The 18937-nt window shown below is 47.6% G+C and overlaps 3 protein-coding genes, 1 long non-coding RNA gene and 1 other non-coding gene across 9 annotated transcripts; 1 reads left to right on the plus strand and 4 right to left on the minus strand.

Moving 5' to 3' along the window:
- Positions 1-511: 511 nt before the first annotated feature.
- On the minus strand, positions 512-4124 carry LOC114850000 (ribonucleoside-diphosphate reductase subunit M2). Of its 2 annotated transcripts, none has more exons than XM_029141911.3 (10): positions 4034-4124; positions 2885-2953; positions 2331-2471; positions 2140-2256; positions 1910-2043; positions 1743-1837; positions 1535-1668; positions 1359-1463; positions 1171-1284; positions 512-906 (listed from the first exon to the last, which is right to left on the minus strand). In XM_029141911.3, the coding sequence occupies exons 3-10, from the start codon at positions 2460-2462 to the stop codon at positions 754-756; spliced, it is 984 nt and encodes a 327-aa protein (XP_028997744.1). In that variant the 5' UTR covers positions 2463-2471; positions 2885-2953; positions 4034-4124; the 3' UTR covers positions 512-753. The 2 variants fall into 2 exon arrangements, with proteins under 2 accessions (XP_028997744.1, XP_028997743.1); XM_029141910.3 differs by lacking the exon at positions 4034-4124 and adding an exon at positions 3089-3344.
- Positions 982-1115, minus strand: LOC114850221 (small nucleolar RNA SNORD94). Its single transcript, XR_003784801.1, has one exon. It is a non-coding gene; the product is annotated as a small nucleolar RNA SNORD94 (small nucleolar RNA).
- A 907-nt stretch (positions 4125-5031) lies between the features above and the next one.
- klf11a (Kruppel-like factor 11a) lies at positions 5032-10498 on the minus strand. 2 transcript variants are annotated; one of them, XM_041069611.2, is made up of 5 exons: positions 9905-10294; positions 9430-9625; positions 7733-7954; positions 6798-7656; positions 5032-6675 (listed from the first exon to the last, which is right to left on the minus strand). In XM_041069611.2, exons 3-5 carry the CDS (start codon positions 7943-7945, stop codon positions 6380-6382), a joined length of 1368 nt encoding a protein of 455 aa, XP_040925545.1. In that variant the 5' UTR covers positions 7946-7954; positions 9430-9625; positions 9905-10294; the 3' UTR covers positions 5032-6379. The 2 variants fall into 2 exon arrangements, with proteins under 2 accessions (XP_040925545.1, XP_028997724.1); XM_029141891.3 differs by lacking the exons at positions 9430-9625; positions 9905-10294 and adding an exon at positions 10308-10498.
- LOC121202027 (uncharacterized) lies at positions 9512-10951 on the plus strand. The gene is made up of 2 exons (XR_005897343.2): positions 9512-9647; positions 9870-10951. It is a non-coding gene; the product is annotated as an uncharacterized LOC121202027 (long non-coding RNA).
- Positions 10952-14094: 3143 nt separating this feature from the next.
- Positions 14095-18275, minus strand: taf1b (TATA box binding protein (Tbp)-associated factor, RNA polymerase I, B). Of its 3 annotated transcripts, XM_029141874.2 has the most exons (16): positions 18116-18275; positions 17636-17734; positions 17392-17479; positions 17209-17306; positions 17048-17140; positions 16822-16927; positions 16531-16699; positions 16365-16464; positions 16146-16293; positions 15895-16069; positions 15777-15814; positions 15564-15651; positions 15203-15273; positions 14861-15089; positions 14448-14690; positions 14095-14232 (listed from the first exon to the last, which is right to left on the minus strand). In XM_029141874.2, the coding sequence occupies exons 1-15, from the start codon at positions 18131-18133 to the stop codon at positions 14462-14464; spliced, it is 1749 nt and encodes a 582-aa protein (XP_028997707.1). In that variant the 5' UTR covers positions 18134-18275; the 3' UTR covers positions 14095-14232; positions 14448-14461. The 3 variants fall into 3 exon arrangements, with proteins under 3 accessions (XP_028997707.1, XP_028997706.1, XP_040925539.1); XM_029141873.3 differs by having other exon boundaries at positions 14095-14690; positions 18116-18274; XM_041069605.2 differs by lacking the exon at positions 18116-18275 and adding an exon at positions 17809-18034 and having other exon boundaries at positions 14095-14690.
- Between the last annotated feature and the right edge of the window lie 662 nt (positions 18276-18937).

Raw genomic sequence — 18937 nt, forward strand, 5'->3', positions numbered from 1 at the left:
TGTCCATCACAGAACAGCCTCCAGCCCAGTTCATGCTGGTGTTGAACTGGGTCTGAGCCTCCAGGCCCTAGAAGAGACCCCCCAAGGATCTGCAATAGATCATTACACATCTCAATTAACTAAAAATGCTTTATTTATCAAATAATTTGTTAGTAGACATAAACCATACAAATTAAATTAACATGTTTATTACTGTTGTACTTGAATTCAGGCACTGCTGCTTTCCTTCTCTCACTCCATTTGAAGCTCAAAGTTTCAGCGCTCACTCCAGCTTTATTAAATCAACTAAACTCAGAACTATTGGACCGTCAATTTACTTGGGGAAAAAAAAAACCTCAGAACGATCAAAGCTTTCAAAGTGAAGCCACAAGTTTTGACTTGTGTGGCTCAAATAATTCCAATTCAGCCTCATCCTACAGATGATATTTAATTGCTCATGTGTAAAACTATTGGAAAAAAAAAAAAATCACAGACCATCAGATAAATGTAATGAACAGAAGCAAAACACATGTTCTTAAAGTACAGTTGACTTTATTACAACAACTACACTCCAATAAAACCCATGAACCTAAAATGAAAACATGCTAATATAGCAGATATTAAATAAAAGCAGCCATACACAGTTTAAATAGTGAGAAACAAAAAGTTCTGGTCCAGTTCTGGTCACATTCATTTACCCAGTTCTGGACAGAACCCTGGTCACCATCTGATCAGACCCTATAAACACAGTCCAAGTTCCCTTCCACTGGCTCCTCAGAAGTCAGCATCCAGCCTGAACGTGTTGTCCGTGGGGCCCGACATCACGCCCATCCTCTGGTACTCGCCCACTCGCTTCTCAAAGAAGTTAGTCTTTCCCTCCAGAGAGATGTTCTCCATGAAGTCAAACGGGTTCTCCACACGGTACAGCTGCAGACATGACAGGAGACAGTTAGAACCGCATCACGGAGCACAGTTCCATCCACTGAGCTGCTGCCCATGTAGTCTGTTCAGATGGGCGTCTGTGTCGCGCTGCTGCAGCTGTGTCAGTGAACCACACGTCCTCTGATGAGCTGCAGCCGCGCTCAGCCCCCATCATCGGCTGAGGTCCGTACCCCTGCGCGTTTCATCACCACAGACCTCCTGTGACAAGCTGCTGTGAACCCTGACAGGACTGTAAACTCGTGCGCTCACCTTGGAGAAGCCTAGCTCCACCAGCAGTCGATCTGCCACAAACTCAATGTACTGCTTCATCAGCTCACAGTTCATCCCAATGAGCTTCACCGGTAGAGCCTCAGTCAGAAACTCCTGCAAACAAAGGCCTTAATGTCAAGCAACAGGTGAGGGGCATCAACGCACATGCTACCAGCACCAACACCCACCTGCTCAATCTCCACGGCGTTCCTGATGATTGCACTCACAGTCTCCATTGAGGGCTTCTTCACCAGGTGTTTGAACATCAGACATGCGAAGTCACAGTGAAGACCCTGAAACAGCCAAGAGTCAGCCAGTGCTACACAGCAGCTGCTCATCCGTCACCCAATTCATCAACACCCACCTCATCTCTGCTGATCAGCTCATTGGAGAAGGTCAGGCCTGGCATCAGCCCTCGCTTCTTCAACCAGAAGATGGCCGCGAACGAGCCAGAGAAAAAGATTCCCTCGACGGCTGCGAACGCCACCACGCGCTCACCTACAGCAGCCACAACACTAACATCAGCAAACTACACCAACACGGCTCAACACTGGTGGGACAGGCAGTCTCACCATAGGCGGCGCTCTTGTTGCCAATCCAGTTCAGAGCCCACTCCGCCTTCTTCTTCACGCATGGCAGAGTCTCAATGGCATTGAACAGGTATTCTCTGGGGAGATATCAACACATCAGTACATGCAGGCACGCACGCACACACCCGTGCACCCACACACACACACACCTTTCTTGGGAGTCCTTGATGTACGTGTCAATGAGGAGGCTGTACATCTCAGAATGGATGTTCTCCATGGCGATCTGGAAACCATAGAAACACCTAGCCTCCGTCACCTGCACTTCCTGTGTGAATCGCTCCACCTAGTGGCCGAACACAAACAGCCATCAGACTTCATTGACAAAGTCAAACGATTTCTGACCTTGCATGTGGACGTGTTCTGTGCTCGTAGTTCTCACCAAGTTCTCATTCACGATGCCATCGCTGGCAGCAAAGAACGCCAACACGTGAGAAATGAAGTACCTCTCCTCATCCTTCAGACACTCCCAGTGCTGCAAGTCCTTGGACAGGTCCACCTGAACACACAACACCATGGTCATTTCACTGTGCACAGATCATGTCATGGTCTCAAACACTGCATCCCATTTACCTCCTCTGCCGTCCAGAAAGATGCCTCTGCCTTCTTGTACATCTGCCAGATGTCATGGTACTGGATGGGGAAGATGACGAAGCGCCGGGGGTTCTCCTTGAGCAGCGGCTCATCTTCTTTGCTGCTTTTCATCAGTGTGGGCTGGGAGGAAAAAACACAAGCACATCAACAACGGCTGAGGAAAAATTTTTTACATCCCTATCATCAAGACTGGAGGGATGGATTGTTTATCACGTGGACAATTAGCAGTTTAAAAAGTAAAAAATGTTTACTTTTATTTTAAAAATACACTAAAAAGGGCAGTAGCTGTTTGCTTTAGTTTAGTTAGATAAAGTAATCACTACACCGCATTTATGTCTTCATAAATGTTGAACGATGATCATGACCCACAAGCAGCTGGCAGATGTTTACTGCAACAGCTGATCGCCACGTTCGCGCCAGAAATGTTTTAGGCGCCACTTGACGCCAACGCACGACATAAACGCACAACATCGGCTTCAGCGCGAGCCCAGGTCGTTGATTTGATCAACGGGTTCAAATGAAGAGAAACTTACCGAAGCCTCGCTGAAGATTTTTCGCGCGGTTCTGGACGCCAGGACGCGGCTCGTGCTCAAACTTGGAGGCTGCAACACACAAACTTCAGTCAGAAAAATTCTCTTTAAGGAATCTTCAAACCACGTCACAGCAGCCGGCGGTTCGGGAGACGCCACGTTCCCACCGCACACCGGCTTCAGAAACGGCGCCATCGGGCTTCTCACCGTGTTCTCTTTGTCTACAGACATGTTGCTCATCTGGCTGCTCAGCATGGTTCCGTTCTTCAACGACAGAGGCGAGCGAGTGGAAAGCATATTGTCTTATTGAGAGGACGAGACCAACACTGAACTGTAGAAAATAAGCGGCTAAAATGAGCTAATGCACTAAAAGAGTAAAAGCTGTCCTAAGAACTGCAGACGGCGTAGACACACTGGAGCGCTTTCTGTTGTCTGCTCGCCCTTTTATTGAAACATTCGCGCCAGAACGCAGCCAGCCAATAGGAACGAAGCTCATCATGGCTCTTTAAACTTACGCAAGGACGCAGCCAATCACATAGCGAGGTGCAGTCGCGTAACTCGCCAAATAATGCGGGAATTTCAAACTACTTCTTGTAGATCGCAAACTAAAAAAATACCGATTGTGAAAACGAACAGCTTATATTTAAATTACTGCATTATTCAGAGTGACGTAGTGAAATCATGTACATTTATTATTTATTTATTCTGTTAGGCGATATAATGATATATACTTTAGCGATCCCCTTGGTGAATAATAAAAAGTGGCTTTTCTGTCATTTTAATGCGAGATTCCGTTTCTCTTGGTTTCTATTTGTGTCATAACGCACGAATCAATAATGAGTGACAAGGAGCTTTGTTTAGTATTGCCGCGCTTTTCATCCATTGCACTCCGCTTTACCGCTTGAAAAGCTCTGCGCCAAAACATCGTTACACACACATTTTTCCAATCACAGCTACACATTTAAATATGTTCAACATCATATTTGTCGAATATTAGCTTCACGTATAATCTCATTTCTAAAATGCCACATCTAGCCTGTCAGACAACATGGATCAGATCTCGGTAGCTTCCGTTTTACCCTCGCCACTTCGACAGGATATAATGCCCGACTTGTTTTATTTTCTATTTGTGACCATTTACGTGTGCTGTACCTTCTCTTTGTTCAGGATTCAGACTCTGAATTTTCTGCTTCATTTTGTTTCCGAACAGGCGGAGAAGACGAGTCAGCTGTTTCCGGGTAAGGCGCGCTCTGATTGGTTGCAGGACAAGCTGTCTTGGTGAGAGTCGCCACCTGGTGACGGGAGGTTTATCCAGACGCGACAATGAAACTAAAGGACGTACTTGTACTTGTGTAACTGCATTTAATCATACATTTGCAAATGGAACTTTAACGTGTCAGTAATTAAAAGTTCAATTTCATTTCTAGTATTGTGATTAAAGTTTTTTGTTTTCATTTACTTACTTTACTTTTTTAAGTTTGATTACTAAATAATATTCTGGATAAAATATACTTATTTTATCTTTTGTTTTGTATGAAGTAAATTAATTAATTTATTAACAGGACTCAATATTCAAAAAGAGCAAAAGAACCTCACCAAGACAAAACAACACAATAAGATTAATCTGCTTGGCTGATGTTGGCTGCAGTAGCGAGCGCCACCACACGATGTCCCTGTTAACGCGGTAACTCCTTCTCTACCAGACTCCACTGTTTTTTCACTGCTTTTATTTAGTTCGTTTTCTTTGGCTTGAACTGAATGTCGGTCAGTAAGGCAAGTGGGCGGAGACCCTATCACAGTCACGTGCCGGTGTGACGCGCCAACACAACATCGTCCTCTCCCATTGGTCACGCCCCCTCAGCGCTGTCGTGTGATTGGTTGATCTGTTACCGGGTGGTGCGGGGAGAGGGCAGGGGCGGAGCTGTGGTTGTGTAACAGCGCGTAACGTGGTCGCTGTTGTCGAGCAGAAGCTTCATTTGCAAAACGTGCCTGTGTTTATATAAAGCGGGAATAACCCGGTTTCTCCGAGCAGAACAGAACCGAAAAACACTACAACGTGGAGCGATGTGTGGCGGGTCCACGAGTAACAGCAACTGAGATGAGCGATTATCAATGAACGAACTGGTATAATGGCTCCTTAGACTCAAGTGTCAACAGGAAATCTTTTACTTCATTACACGTATGCGACAAATGATAAACACCCGGCTCAGTTTCATGGTAACGTTTTATTATAAAAGCCATATTCTTCACCATCGCTTACAGGCAAATGTTCAGAAATGGGATTATTCCAATATAAGAAGTTATCATTAAGAATGACATTTAATAACATGAGGTATTCTCTTTCCGGCTACACTATGGGCCAAATCAAGCAAAAAAAACAGCACTTTGTCCTCAACAAATGTTTTTAAATAAGAATAATGTGTAAAGCAAAGAGTAGGTAGAGTCACAGTGAGGAATACTGTCCACTGACATTTTAAAATATCAATACTGTCAATAAATGCAGATTGGAATACACATAACATTCATATAGTTATCAAATGTACAATATTTACATTCAGACAAATAAACATATGTAGGCTAATAGTAGAAGCACAATACGAAGGCTTTGGCAAGAAAATAACAAGTGCATACATTTAGCTAAACATGACATTTACACATGAAGTAAACATGATTATACACGGAGAGAGATACAAAAACAAGCAAGATTAAAAAAATCCAGTGCAATGTCAGGTTTTTGTTGGTTTCTGTCCGTGGTGAGTAGCAGCCTGTCGCCTTCATCTCTTCCTTCCTGTCACCTTCCTCGTCTTCGGTGTGTTTGTGGAAACTAAATGTCCTGAGCAGAGCGCGAAACTCGCTGTGTCGACTGTTGCAGCTCCGGCTATGTTTCCATCCATAGGTTTTTTAGTAGTAACCCTCCTGACGCGTTGTTTTTAAACACATTTCTGTCTCCTCCAGTGACACTGTAGATCTACACAAACCGTTAGACGTGACTGCTAAAAGCTCTATTGGTGCTAGTTCTACTCGTATCGTCTGGATGGATCAGACCACTTGTTTGGTGACTTGGTGACGTGCCAGCTCCCGCGTCACAACCACATGGCGTAACAAAAGGTTGTCACTCATTGTGGGGTTGGGAGTCGGGTCCTGTCCACATGTTGGACCGGTTCTACTCTGGCTGACTTACTTTTTAAAGCTGCTCACCTAGGCTGATATTGCTTTGACCCTGCAGACAGTTTCACTGATTGGATGTAGACTCGACTGAGCCTTTAGTCAGCGTCTTTGTAAAGATGCTGGTAAAACAACACTGATGGAAACACAGCCGGGCCCTGTAAGTGTTTGCTGTGCTCCCAGCCTGAATGTGACTCGTGGAGTAGAAAAGATCGTCCTGATGAGGCTGGTGGAGCTGAGTGAAACAACCTGGCGCAGGTCAAACATGTGGTTGTCTGGTGCCCCCTCCCCCCTGGGGTCCTGAGTTGGCCCTGTGGGCTCCTGATTAGTCCATTAGTTGGCAGTGGGAACCAGCACGCCGAGAGGAAGTGTGGGACCTCTGTTCTGGGCCTTGGACAGGGCCACTTTGTTGAGGTCTGTGGTTTCAGCGCTCCACGACGACGCCCTCTTGGTGGTCATGTGCCGCCGGGCATGTTTGGTCAAGTGGTCGCTGCGCATGAAACGGCGGTCGCACACCTTGCACACAAACTTCTTCTCACCGGTGTGTGTGCGGCGGTGGCGGGAAAGCTCATCAGAGCGGGCAAACTTTTTGTCGCAGCCGTCCCAGTGACAGCTGAACGGCTTCTCGCCTGCAGAGAAGCACAGATTCTCCATGAACACAAACATAACTCCTAATTGTTAGCAAGAGACTCTGAGGGACGCGTAAATGCATCAGGGTAGGAACCAAAGATAAAGATGATCTTTCCCTTACCTGTGTGTGTGCGCAGGTGAGCCTTCAGGTGTGAGCTCTTAAAATACGTCTTCTTGCAGCCAGGAAAGTTGCAGACGTAATTCCGCCTGCGGGAGAAGTCGGCCTGCGAGGTGCCAGCAGCCGAACCGGATGGCATGTAAACGGGAGCCGGGGCCAGGGGCAGCAGCTTAGTGTTGCCGAGGGTCATGACGGACGGAGGGCCCTGTGGTGGATGGGACACAGGCGGCTGGGGCACCACGAACATTACGGCCCCCTGCGGCACAGGGGAGCCCACCAACAGAGGCTGGGCAAAGCTGGGAGGAGACTGGGGCAGGATGGGCTTTGGTCCTCCTTGAGTCTGCACCTGAACCGGAGCCTGAACGAAGGCGGAGATCATGCCGCGACTGCTCACTGGGAACACCTGGCAGAGCAGGGGAGAGGTGGAGACTGAGGAGGAAGAGGGAGGCGTGGAAGACGCTTGGGAGCAGTAATTAAGGGATGCAGGAGGAGGAGGAGGAGACGCGCTCTCTGGAGATGAAGGAGGTCCGACCTTCTCCTCTGGAAGTGTTTGTGGAGGTGTTGTGGAGGCTTCTGTCAGCTGGGTGGTGGAGGGGGGAGGCGGAGGAATGCCGAGGCGGTCGGCAGTGTGCCGGATCACACTGGTGACCATGGCTCTGCCGGCTGCGGCCACACAGGGCAGCTCGGTGTGTGGTGGAAGTGCAGGAGTCTCTGAGGTGAAGCTGCTCTGGGAGTCACTGTGGAGGTTGGGGCCGATGGTGAGGCCTGCACCGCGGGGTAAGACTGGTCTGGAGGTGGGGCTCAGTGCGGAGGTGGTGGTGGAGGCCTCAGCAAAGCTCGGACTGTGAGGCGGAGTCATACACTGAGGGAGAGAGAGAGTAATACAGTGATTATACACTACTACACACGTTTGAAGTAACACTTCGGAGGCTTCTTACCAGTGAAGACAGAGCGATCAGGTCTTTGGGAGCGTCCCCTCCCTCTGAGTGGAGCTGCATGGAGTCGCAGGAGTCGGAGGTGGGGGTCAGCGGGCGGGGCTTGTGCAAACTTTGGCCCCAGAAACTCATGCTGACCAGCACCTCTGCGGCCTCCAGGTCGTGGTACTCGATACACGGCTTCAGCTCCGTGGTGGCCGCCGCCCGGTCGTCCATGTGGTCGACCTGGGGAGCATCCAGAGGTCAAAGGTCAAACAGGTCACTGACAAGACCAAGACATTTTATCATTTGGTGAGCAGACAAAAAAAGCAAGAAACCAACCCATAAATACTTTTGTCACAATCTGTCAAATAACTAATTGTTGAATAATAATGTCTGATTAACATCTGCACGGATGTTATTCTCTAAAACTGCAGGGAAAGAAATGCTGTCACCTTTAGCACGAAAACATCTTCAAAGAAAGATTTTTTTTCCAGTTCTCTAAGAGAACCGAAGTGAAGCACAGCTCAGGACATGTTGACTCCATGACCTCACTGGTCCGAGGAGTCGGGTTGCAGGATTTATTTGATTAGGGTTGATGACTTTAAAACGCGTTAGATATTAATGCTAACAGAGCACAAGCTCACCACAAAGAAGGAAAAGCGCAGTGTGTGCACGAGGTGAGCTGAACGGCTTTGAAAAACCCTGAAAAGTGTTTATTTAGTATTTCTAAAACAGTTGTAATTTGTAGTGATCCCATATCAACTTTTAAATAAGGGCTAATGTGTTCTTTCCACCTGTGGAGGGATCCCAAACATCTGCATCTGTGCTTCTTTAAGTGTGGCTATTATGCATTATCCACTCCCTATCAGACAACTGTACATTTGTTTGAGTTTGCTTTGAGCCTTTATTACCTCATTGGGATTTCAAATGTATTCAGGTGATTAAATGACTAATCCTCTTTGTGCAGCAGAATGTCTTCCTGCTCTTAATTCAAACGAAGCATTTTAAATAACAGCGAAATGAAGTGGGGATGCAAAATGAGCAAGAACGGTATTTTTCTGGCCTGATGTTCCTACTAGCAACACCGTGTTCCGCTGCTATCAGCATTGTCCCGGACGACCCGCCAGAACTACGAGCGTCCGAACGGTGACTTCAGGCACGTTCTTTGTCTGGCTGAATACACCTGTATAATTACCAATGACGTCACTGGGTTTTCCCACTTCCTCCCATAAGAAAACATCGCGGTGCAAAGACAATAACCAAAATAATTACAACCTTTTTTTAAAAAGGTGCAGTTGTTGGCCAGAAGCCGAGAACTGCACACACAAAGGAGGACAAAGGGCTGGTGGGCTAAGTTAGCTAGCATCTGCTCAGCAGCACATACAGGAAGGGTGGAGGGACGACAGACCTAGATCTACAGAGAGAGAGAGACGGGCCAAATGCAGCCAGTAAACCGTCCCCTCACTCAGGCTGACGGAACCTCCCCTGGACCCAGAATAGATGGTGCCACAGATCATACGCCCCCAGAAAAAAACGAAACAAACGCAACCCAAAGAAGCCCCGCCCTCCTGTCTCCCACATTTACATGCACCGACTCACCCCGAGAGGGAGTCAGAGAGAGAGAGACAGACGGAGGCAGAGGGAGGAAGGGTTCAACAGGAAGTACAGTTGGAAAACAAAAAGTCAGTCTGCAGCAGCAGACGCTCATCAGCGCTCACCTCCCATTACAGGATTAGTTCAGTCTTTGTGTTGCTGCTCTTCGGTATCGCGCTGCTCCGTGCTCTTTGTTGTTCTGATGCAGCTCGAAGAACAAGCTCAGCCCGAATCTCATTATTCGACCACGAAGAGAATAATTTTATGAAGCCGGCAGTTAAATTCTGACCGAGCAGCTGTTTATGGAACTTAATTTTCCTCCTGTGGAACATTAGAGCCACAGGTCAGTTCACAGCTGTGAACGTGTCAATTTATTTTGCTCACAGATCACAATTAAAGTCAAAACTAAACAACACGGTTTCATGCGTTTCACCCGATTTTTCTATCAATTTCTACATTTTAGTGTTACACTTTAATATCAACCAACCCTAATTCTCCCATTTACAGCTGGTGAAACGCGGACTCGTCATGACGTCACACCAGGTTGTGTTGTTTTGTGTTTCAGAACAAAAGATGAGAATGACCACGACGCTCACTGACAGCGATGTGACGAAGCATCATCAACCAGAACCCCACTCTGCTCCTGTCAACGCCAACCAGTCCGATTCTGCTTCGGTACCGACCAAACTTCATGACGGACGACGCACTGCAGCGTTCGCACAATAACACAGTGGAGACGACAGGAAGCTCGCGTGCACGCGCCAACGTGCACGCGCACAGGAGGCACTGAGTTCACTCTGACCTCAGATAAACCAGACGACAGCGGCGACTTACGACGCACGGAGTCACTGGCAGCGTCCGGCACCGGACGCACGACTTGGGCCCCTGAGCCGATACCGGCTCTCGGAACATGCAGCCAGCGACTCCGGCACAAAGTTTGGAGAAGGAGCAGTGAACAGCTGCTCGGCTCAGCAGCCGGTTCCGCAGGACGGAGCGGGCTCACCTGGCAGCAGCGCTCGGCCGTGAAGCTGAGCATGAGGACGTCCGAACCGGGCGACAGGCGATCCAAAGTCAGGGCAGAGCCGGTGAGAAGAGAGCGGGCGTCAGCAACCAGCGTCTGGCGGCGCAGCTTCAGCTGAGAGCGGCCAAAAAACGGAAGCGACAAAAAACAAAAACACTGAAACAAAACTCGGAGCAGGCTGGCGGGTGGTAACACGCAACCAATCACACGCAAAGGTGTAGCGGGCGCCCTCCAATCCGAGGTGAGGTGGTGCGTGCGCTATACGTGGCCGCGACGCCATTGGCTGCAGCCGGGGTGCGTGGCTGTTGGGGGCGTGGCCGCGGAGTCAGCGGTGTCAGAGTAAACCCGGTGAACCCGGCAGCGCGCTCGAAGTGGGGGAAAGGTTGGGAAACAGGCGGGACCGCGACACCCGCGGGGACGCGCGGAACATAGATTCACGGACACGAACCAAAACATACACAATATAGTAATCAAAATAATGAATAAACTAATCTAGAGCACAATAACACAGTTGTTTGTGTAAACACACTCGTGTTGATGTCTGGATGTTTGCATCATATTTAATGTAACATCATAGTATGATTAAAATACTAAACTGGGGTTGGTAATGTCATAACTCCACGTCACTGGTTTTGTTGGGATTTTACATTGTCTTGCTGGTTTGTCCAGTGTTTTTATTGTGATTAAGCTGCCGTGGATAGTTTTCTCACTATTCTTCTGTTGATGCAGAAGAATCAACACGAATTGAACACATGCTGCTGTCGCCGTGTCAACGCTGGTGTAAACAGTGTGAACTACACCGGCAGCACATTCCTGTCTCCATGAACATGCTCTGCAGCACAGACAGCGGACTGAAAGCTGCTGCTTGTGTTCTGCTGGAGCTGCACCTCGGTCCCGACCAGATGCAGCCTCCTCCGGCTCTAGCGTGTTTGGCTGCAATGGAATATTTTCCCTTCACGTGCACGCGTTGCCTCAGACATGTGCACATTAGACTCTGACAGAAAACTAGATGGAGAACAAAGAGGAGCAGCTCTGAGGGCCTCCACCTTCGTCCTCATTGTTTTCTTCCTGTTCCATTTTTTCCCGTCTTGGAGGTCCAGCTCCTCCTCGGCCCCTCCCGCCGGGCGCATGAACCCGGGGACTCCTATGCACCGAGGTTGTAAACAGGCTCTCTCAGGAAAGCGCTCCAGGGCGGGGCCAACGACAGCCGGCTCCTTTGTTGCGGCTGCCTGTTCTCCCTTCACGCTGCTGCAGGTGAAGCCTTCATCGCCGTCATCATGATCCTGACATGAGGAAGGAAGGTGGAGATGAGCTGCATAGACAAAGGGTTTGTTGTGATGAAGCCTCATCCATCAGGGTTCGATTGGAGCCCTTTGGCAGTGGAGGTGGTGCGGCCGCAGCCCGACACAGATCCACATAAACAGCTTCACAATTCAGAGTGAATGAGTGACAGAGGGATCAGAAGTGTAAACTCAGCACACACTCAGAAACTGGGACAAGGCAGGATCTGGCAGCAGCCAGGGGTGACGCCAGTTCATTTTCACTTCCAAGTTCAGCGAGGTTGAGAAATGAAAAAAGGGAAAGAAAAGCACGGGCGGGAGGTTGGCCCATGAAAAATGGTTTCCAGGCAGAAAACACTCGCTGACTTGTGCAGGAGGAAACCGCAGCAGCAACCAAGGAGCCCAGCAGCTGTTAGCAGGATGAAGTCAGAGGGAGGAACCTGCAGCGGTGGACAAACCATCAGGCTCCAGCTCCTGCTGTGAACGCTGCTCCGTGGCTCACTCAAACATGACGTGATCCTGAACAGTCACACCCCACACAACTACACCCCTCAGAACACAAAGGCGCTTTGGCTCGATCTGCACCAACCACAGCGGGTCCGTCGCTGAGTAAAACTGAAAGGTGAACGGTACGGACGAGGTGAGTCGTGTTCCTGAACTCTCAAGGATCCCAGAGACAGGCCATAATTCTGTTCCCATGGAAACCAGAGAGCAGAGCGATGTCTGGTAGGTCACTACCCCGACCAGACAGGACGTTCAGGGACGGATCCCATGTGTGCATGCAAGTGAATGCAGACACGTCTAAGCATAAAGTATGTTATCCTTTGCTCCGATTTCACTGTGAAAAGGTTCTTCAAACTGCATGAGTGACGATTTGTAGAAAGTAAAAGCAGGAAGAAAACAATCAACACCCCGGAAGAGCCTGGAGTTGAAGGATTCTGAGCTGTTTGCTTGGTACCAGGGCTCACGGCGCTGCGGGGTCAGAGGTCGTCCCTGCTTCTACGAAGCCAGACTTCCAGGAAGTTCAAGCCCAGAGAAACGGCCAGGTCAAAGCCAGCAGAGCTTCCAGTTTAGACCCACGTTGCTCAGCTCAGGGTTGCTTTAGTTTATCTTCAGGTTAACGCTAGATCAAGCTTCACTTTCTGGCTTGAAGCCCAGCGTTGAGCCTGGATGTCGTTTCCAGCTCTGGGTTCAGGCTCTTAGTTACTAATTTTACCCTTTTGGTTTCCGAGTAGAGGTTGGAACCTGTTATGACAATTCCTTTAATAAAACTAGAAAACCTTTGAGCCTGAACTTCTAATGTCGTTGGTCCAGTTCTAGTTCTAAGCTCATCTCTGGCTCCTCGGATGTTCAGGGTTCTGGCTCGGCTCTGGGTGGTTTGGGTTCAATGAACAGTTCCCACCCAGCCTCAGTAGAATGTTAGTGGATGGGCCCCACGGAAATGTGGGTCAGCGCAGGACGAGTTCCCCAGGTTTCATCTGGTAACATAAGCCTTGGAAAGCTTAAAGTGAGAAAGCGCCAGAGCTCAGATTTGGATGTTAATTGTAATAATAATAATAATAATAATAATAAAAATAATAAACTGAAGCAAATTTAATCCTTTTATGCTTTGGACTAAGCAGCGATCATGTGACTGTTTCTTCAGATCCTTATGAAAATGTTCTTGTTCTGAACCTAATTAAGAAAAAGTCATACAGAACATTTGTTGATTCACCCGCTTTTCTCCTCTTCCTTCACAACAACCCGCCTCTGAAGGTATTAACTGGATGTTGGCCTGTATCTGATCGTCTTCTTCATCGCTGTGGTTTCCACTATGCTTAAACTGTCTCACAGCAACTGGTGGAACAAGTTCCTGCACCTGTTCATCCTAAAATCCAGCACTCACATGTGTCAACATCTTGTTCAGGATGACATTCTACATTTTCTATTGTTAGATGTAATTTGCATTTTTTACCAAAATAACTTGAGATTCTAAAATCAGCATTAGCAAAAAACAAATGGTGACACAGAATTAAAGGACATTCTCTTTTCTAAACTATTTCTGTAACAACATGGAAACAGCTGTGAGGTTTTATTTTGATGGCTGCCATGCTCATGGCTGTTGCTGGGCAACTTCACAGCGTTGGATATGTTACCATAGCAACAGTACAGAGGCCAGCATTAGCATGGTGACCACAGTGGGTGGGACTGCACAGTGCCGTGTCCTGTCCTCAAATGACTCCATCCTCAGAGAACAACAGCAACATCAACAGTAACAAAGACAGCAACATGTGCTTCTGTTTACTTGGGGTTCAATTGTTCAACAGCCTCATTCACAGGTTTTCACCGTGCACCGTTCACGTCATGTGTTCATACCTTTGGTTTCTCTGGTTTTCAGCTGCATTAGATCTTTTATTTCTACCAACTAAAGGCAGGATGAATATTGATGTCATGGAGAAAACCCTGACTAAACTGCTTCTTCAGCAGAAAGTGACAAAGTCACAGAGTAATTGTTTATTAGCAAAATTTATTTCATTGCAGAGGTTTGTTTTTTGTTCACAAAGACTTTAAGATGAGACAAACTTTAAATGAGTGTCGCCTCCTGCTGGTCAGTTTGTGTCTACGTCGATTCTTTGTTTGAGTTCAGCCTGAAAAACAAAGAGACAATGCACCAAGCACACATTGAGACCCCATTTGTTCATACAAGCATTTCTGTGTACAGAAAACCCTTATATCAAACAAACACATTCTTCTCATCATATACTGGAACAAGTCTCTAAAATAGTAACTGGGCAGTAAATGGACCAGCTCCTCATTGAGCAAGTTCAGGTCAGAACTTCAAAGATGTTTTGGATCCCTTTACATTTTGAGCATCATTTAGCATCTTTGAGAACATTTCCGTCTTGTCTTCTTGTCTGTCCGGTTCGTTTCTTCAGCTCCACATCCGTTGGGCGTCTTGGTGCCGAAGACCCGTCTCTCCACCCCCAGCACCTCCTCGTACAGGCAGGCTGGCGTCACGTCCAGCATGAAGGAGAAGAGCTGCAGCAGCCAGACCAACGACCGCGGCAGCGACGCCTCCACCTCCGGGTAATGATTCCTGCACTTCCTGTGGACAAGGGGCCACAAACAGAGATAGACACTGGAGTGAATAAAAGCTCTACATCTGTCCAACTGCTGTTTGACACAATCCGCATTTGACCCATTTGAAGGAGACAGAAGCATCAAAGAACTAAATGTGCATCTGCTGAGTCCACACTCACAGGGAACTGGACCTACCCGGGGTCGCAGGCTCTGAGCGCTGGGTGCCAGTATGTTGAGTTAGATGCAGCGTGAACGTTGTGGCTCAGGGTCACAGCTGAGTCCAGCTTCTGATGGTGCAGACTGGGACCATCAGCTCCATCCTCGTCTCCCCAGCAGAACCTAAAGCTGGATGGCTCAGCGGGCTGGACTCCCACTGGGCAGGAAGACAGCTTCTGAAAACAGGCCTGGACCTGCTCAGCTGTTCCTGCCGAGAGCAGCCAAAAACATTTCAGTTAGTTTAGAACCTCAGGATCTGATCCAGTCACATTAGTGTAAAACCCCGCTGTGAATCTGAGTCACATTAACTCTGCTTCTTACGTTTCTGTTTCATGACGATATTTATGTGCATCTTGCTGGATGACAGAGGCTTCTTGGCCTTCCACTGCTTCCTTTGGAAACAGAACACCACACTGAGTGGACCAGAACCAGCCACTAAGACAAACCATGTTAGTCATCACACTATATATGTTGTCTATCATGTGAATCTGGTTCTGTCAACACCACCTCTTCAGGTTAAAACACTTTAACCTGCTTTTGTGCCTTTATAACGAAAGCAGCCGTGACGAGGTAAAACATGTTTGGGATCAATAAAGTTTTCTAAAAGGCTTCACTGGACCCAGCTGAGAAAAACAAACGTGTAAACAAAGCATCAAACTCAGTTAAAACGGGTCCAACGTACCGGGCTATGTGCTGGTTTCTCCTTTGCTGTGCTGTGATTAGAGCTGCCTGCATCAGTCGATACCACCTCCTCAGGCTGAACATATTTTCTGTCACAATAAACAGAACAGGATCACAGCTTTTTTTCTGGTTCCCGTGGTATGAATATGAGGCGACAGGTTGGATGTCAGTGACTCTATATTGTTTCTGCAGCAGAACGAGGTGAAGAACCAACCTGAGTCGCCATGGTCTCCAGCTACATTGGACAAATCCCTGACACACAAAACAAACAAACACATCAGTCACATGCTGCAAGACCAGGACTGTTTGTTCTGTGTGTGCAGTTCTGTTACCACTCAGTGTGGTCGTCAAGGCCGAAGAGGACCTTCAGGGTGACGATGATGAGGGCCACACTCTGGAGGTCGAACCTTGGCAGGAGGGGGTGAGAGACCGGGTCAAATGTGTGGAGCGAATGTTCTGCCATGCCAGCTCGCTCCAAAAGCTGGCAGACCCACGGGTGGAGCTCATCTGAGGACACAACACGCAGGAGTTACTGTCTGTACTGTCAGTAGCAGTGACTCTGCAGTGTCAGTAGACCTGGTACCGGGGAGGTTGGCGTCCATCAGGTAGCGCAGGCTCAGCAGTGCCGGGTGCAGTAGACTCTGACGGCTGATTGGAGGAAAAGCAGGAAGCTGCAGGAAGAGCAGCAGAGTCTGAGCCTCTTTATGCAGCGTGTGGTGGGACGGGATACTCTGGGGAATCAAGCACAGCACAAGTTAGGCTTTGTGGAGATCGGGGTGTCCCACTCTTCTCGGTTTCTGACCTCGACTCTGAAGATGAACCCGTCTTTGCCGTCCAGCTTCATCTCTTCAGGAAGTTCCTCGTAAGCGTTCAGGTACGGGACATGACCTTCAGTTGCAAACCTACAGACAAAACCCAATAAAACCAGCACAGAAGAGGTTTAAAAAGCAGGTGTATTCAGATGTTACCTGAGGAGGTCACTGAGTGTCAGCGGCTCACGGCTCCAGACCAGAGCCAGGTGGATTAGAGCCAGAGTCTTCTTCATGCTCATCAGGCCGCAGTTCCGCTTCATCCGAGGACCCAGATAGTTTCTGGCGTCCACTGAGCCTGAGAACTGCGACCAACCACTGGAGCTCTCTGAATGGATAAAGGAGACATTTACCTGAAGAATCAGACTGATTGGTTACAACAGCGGGGAATGAGCAAATTCAATCTAAGCCTTTATAGTTTCTTTGGAATGTGATTAGTTTCAACTTTGCCTGCGTTGGATCCTGCGGTGCTCGACAGGTTTGCGTCTCCATCCGTCTCACTGAAGGCTGTGACAGCCGACTCGGCTGCACTGTCCGAGTCAGAGTCCAGACTTCGCTGAGGACACAAGTGAACTTTGAAAATTGATGTGGCTTGGAACACATTGAGCAACAAGAAATAAGTAATGTTTGGGTTCAACATTTACCTTCACATTGTAACAAGTGATTGAGAACTGACCAGCTTAAACTTGGAGCTCCTCACTGGGTTGTGGGTGTAGGCCTGTCGACTCCTCTGCAGGTAAAGTCTCCACAGCTGACACAGCACCTTGTCCTGAAATGACCCGTTGTTATCAGAACTAGAGCCTCCACAGTTTTTCCAGGTTTAAGGAAATGACTGACCTTAAACTGTGGACTGACTCCCAGTTGGACCAAAGCATTGGCCTGCTTCATCAGGATGAACTGGAAACCCTCACAGACCATCCACTGACGACCTCCCTCTGAAGACAGCATCAAATCGGACCAGATTTTAAAAAAAGCTCCCAGATTTCAGACATCTCAGCAGGACCAGACAGAAACACTGACCGGGCCTCTTGGTTCTGGATCCTCTGCCAATGGTGGAGACCCTGGTGGAACCGGGGGCACTGCTCGTGTCCACCACCTCTTTGGTTCTCTGAGAATCAAATTAAAAACAATTTAGAACACACAAAGAAGAAAGATGGAACGATGGAAGAAGAAAGAGGAAACCAGATTTTATTCAGACCGTTGTCTCTTTGAAGCTTCTTCTACGACTTATTTCTAAAAATAAGTCATGTACTTTGTACTTTACCTCGATGACATTGTGACAGCACCTGCAGTAGAAACGACCCTCGTCTGAAAGTCCCCAGTCCACAGCCGCACACTGAGCGCAGGCCTCCCGGTACCAGGCCTGGACGCACACAAAGAGACACTCAGGTAAACGTTGCTCGAGTCAACACGTCACACACCTGGCGAGGGACTCACTTCTAGTTATTTCGTGTTTGGATAACCATGAACCAAAATCGGCTGCAGGATCTGAGCAGCTGGAGAAATACAGGCTATGTCTTGTTCGTGATTTAGTGTCACATTAAGTATTTGTGCCCTGTAGGACCCACATCACGACACGCAAACTATGTTCTACTATTATCCAAACCTCTCTAGAGAAATATTAGATTATTATAGAATTATTTCAGAACTAGAAAACATTTTACATAACTTTAAACCAGTGCTAATAAAGATAACGCGCTAACTGCTGCAGACTGAAGTAACAGAAATATAAAACTCGTATTACTGTGTGCTCATCGTCCATGCTGCCGTTTAAAACGCTCTAAAAACGTTCCGAACTTCGTCGGCGTCACACGTGGAGAATGTTTGGGTGGAGTTCTTCTTCGGCGTTCGTCTTTTTCCGGTTTCCGCTGATGACACATTCGCTCTCCGCTCCCCCTCTCGGCTGAATGAAGAACTGCAGCTACTGCACTTGATGTAGTTGAGGTTAAAACGTTATAGAAAACGTTATAACGTTATAAACGATAAATGTCTCAAGTGGATTCATATACAAACCATTTATACGACTCTTCTGTTAATGTGTAAATCTTTTGGACCACATACATTCTTCTGCTACCAAATACTGTTGGTTAACTGTTGCTTGTCTGTGTCAAATTATATATATATTTTCTTCCTGTAGTATTATATGTAGTCCTTCCGACTCTGAGGTTTTTATAGTATTTATTTGCTCAGTGAATTTTATCTTGAGGTAATAGCGGTTTGGATGAGATCAGCTGTTATAAATAGAGCGTCCAGATGTCGGTGTTATTCTCGTACAGGACGCGCACGCGCTCAAATTCAGTCTGACACAGGGTGTGTTAATTGAACAGTTAACACACTCAGAGCAAAGACAACATCTAACTTACGACGCAACTTCATATTCCATCGTTAAATCACATTTGTAAACTCAGTGCAACACAACAGTTAAATTAATTTTCAAAATAAAGTGTTTCCTGGGGATTGGTATTGTATTTTATTGCTGTTGGTGTTTTTATACCTTCAGAGGCATTTAATAGTAGTAGAGTAGTAGTAGTAGAAGAACGTGCTACTTTATATCAAATTTCAGTGT

Source organism: Betta splendens, chromosome 24 (genome assembly GCF_900634795.4).
Source record: "Betta splendens chromosome 24, fBetSpl5.4, whole genome shotgun sequence".
Lineage (NCBI taxonomy): Eukaryota > Metazoa > Chordata > Actinopteri > Anabantiformes > Osphronemidae > Betta > Betta splendens.

Bases quoted from the DNA above. Each gene is read 5' to 3' on its own strand.
- LOC114850000 (XM_029141910.3), bottom strand. From the start codon at position 3,178: ATGCTTTCCACTCGCTCGCCTCTGTCGTTGAAGAACGGAACCATGCTG. The intron at 2,472-2,884 runs GTAAGTTTCTCT...TTTTCCTCCCAG, and splicing joins AAATCTTCAGCGAGGCTTCG to CCCACACTGATGAAAAGCAG. The intron at 2,257-2,330 runs GTAAATGGGATG...TTGTGTGTTCAG, and splicing joins CTTTCTGGACGGCAGAGGAG to GTGGACCTGTCCAAGGACTT.
- taf1b (XM_029141874.2), bottom strand. The intron at 17,307-17,391 runs GTCAGTGTTTCT...TGCTGTCTTCAG, and splicing joins ATCCAGAACCAAGAGGCCCG to AGGGAGGTCGTCAGTGGATG. The intron at 16,294-16,364 runs GTCAGAAACCGA...TTGATTCCCCAG, and splicing joins GGTTCATCTTCAGAGTCGAG to AGTATCCCGTCCCACCACAC.
- klf11a (XM_029141891.3), bottom strand. From the start codon at position 10,340: ATGCTCAGCTTCACGGCCGAGCGCTGCTGCCAG. The intron at 7,657-7,732 runs GTAAGAAGCCTC...TCTCTCCCTCAG, and splicing joins TGATCGCTCTGTCTTCACTG to TGTATGACTCCGCCTCACAG. The intron at 6,676-6,797 runs GTAAGGGAAAGA...GCTTCTCTGCAG, and splicing joins TCACCTGCGCACACACACAG to GCGAGAAGCCGTTCAGCTGT.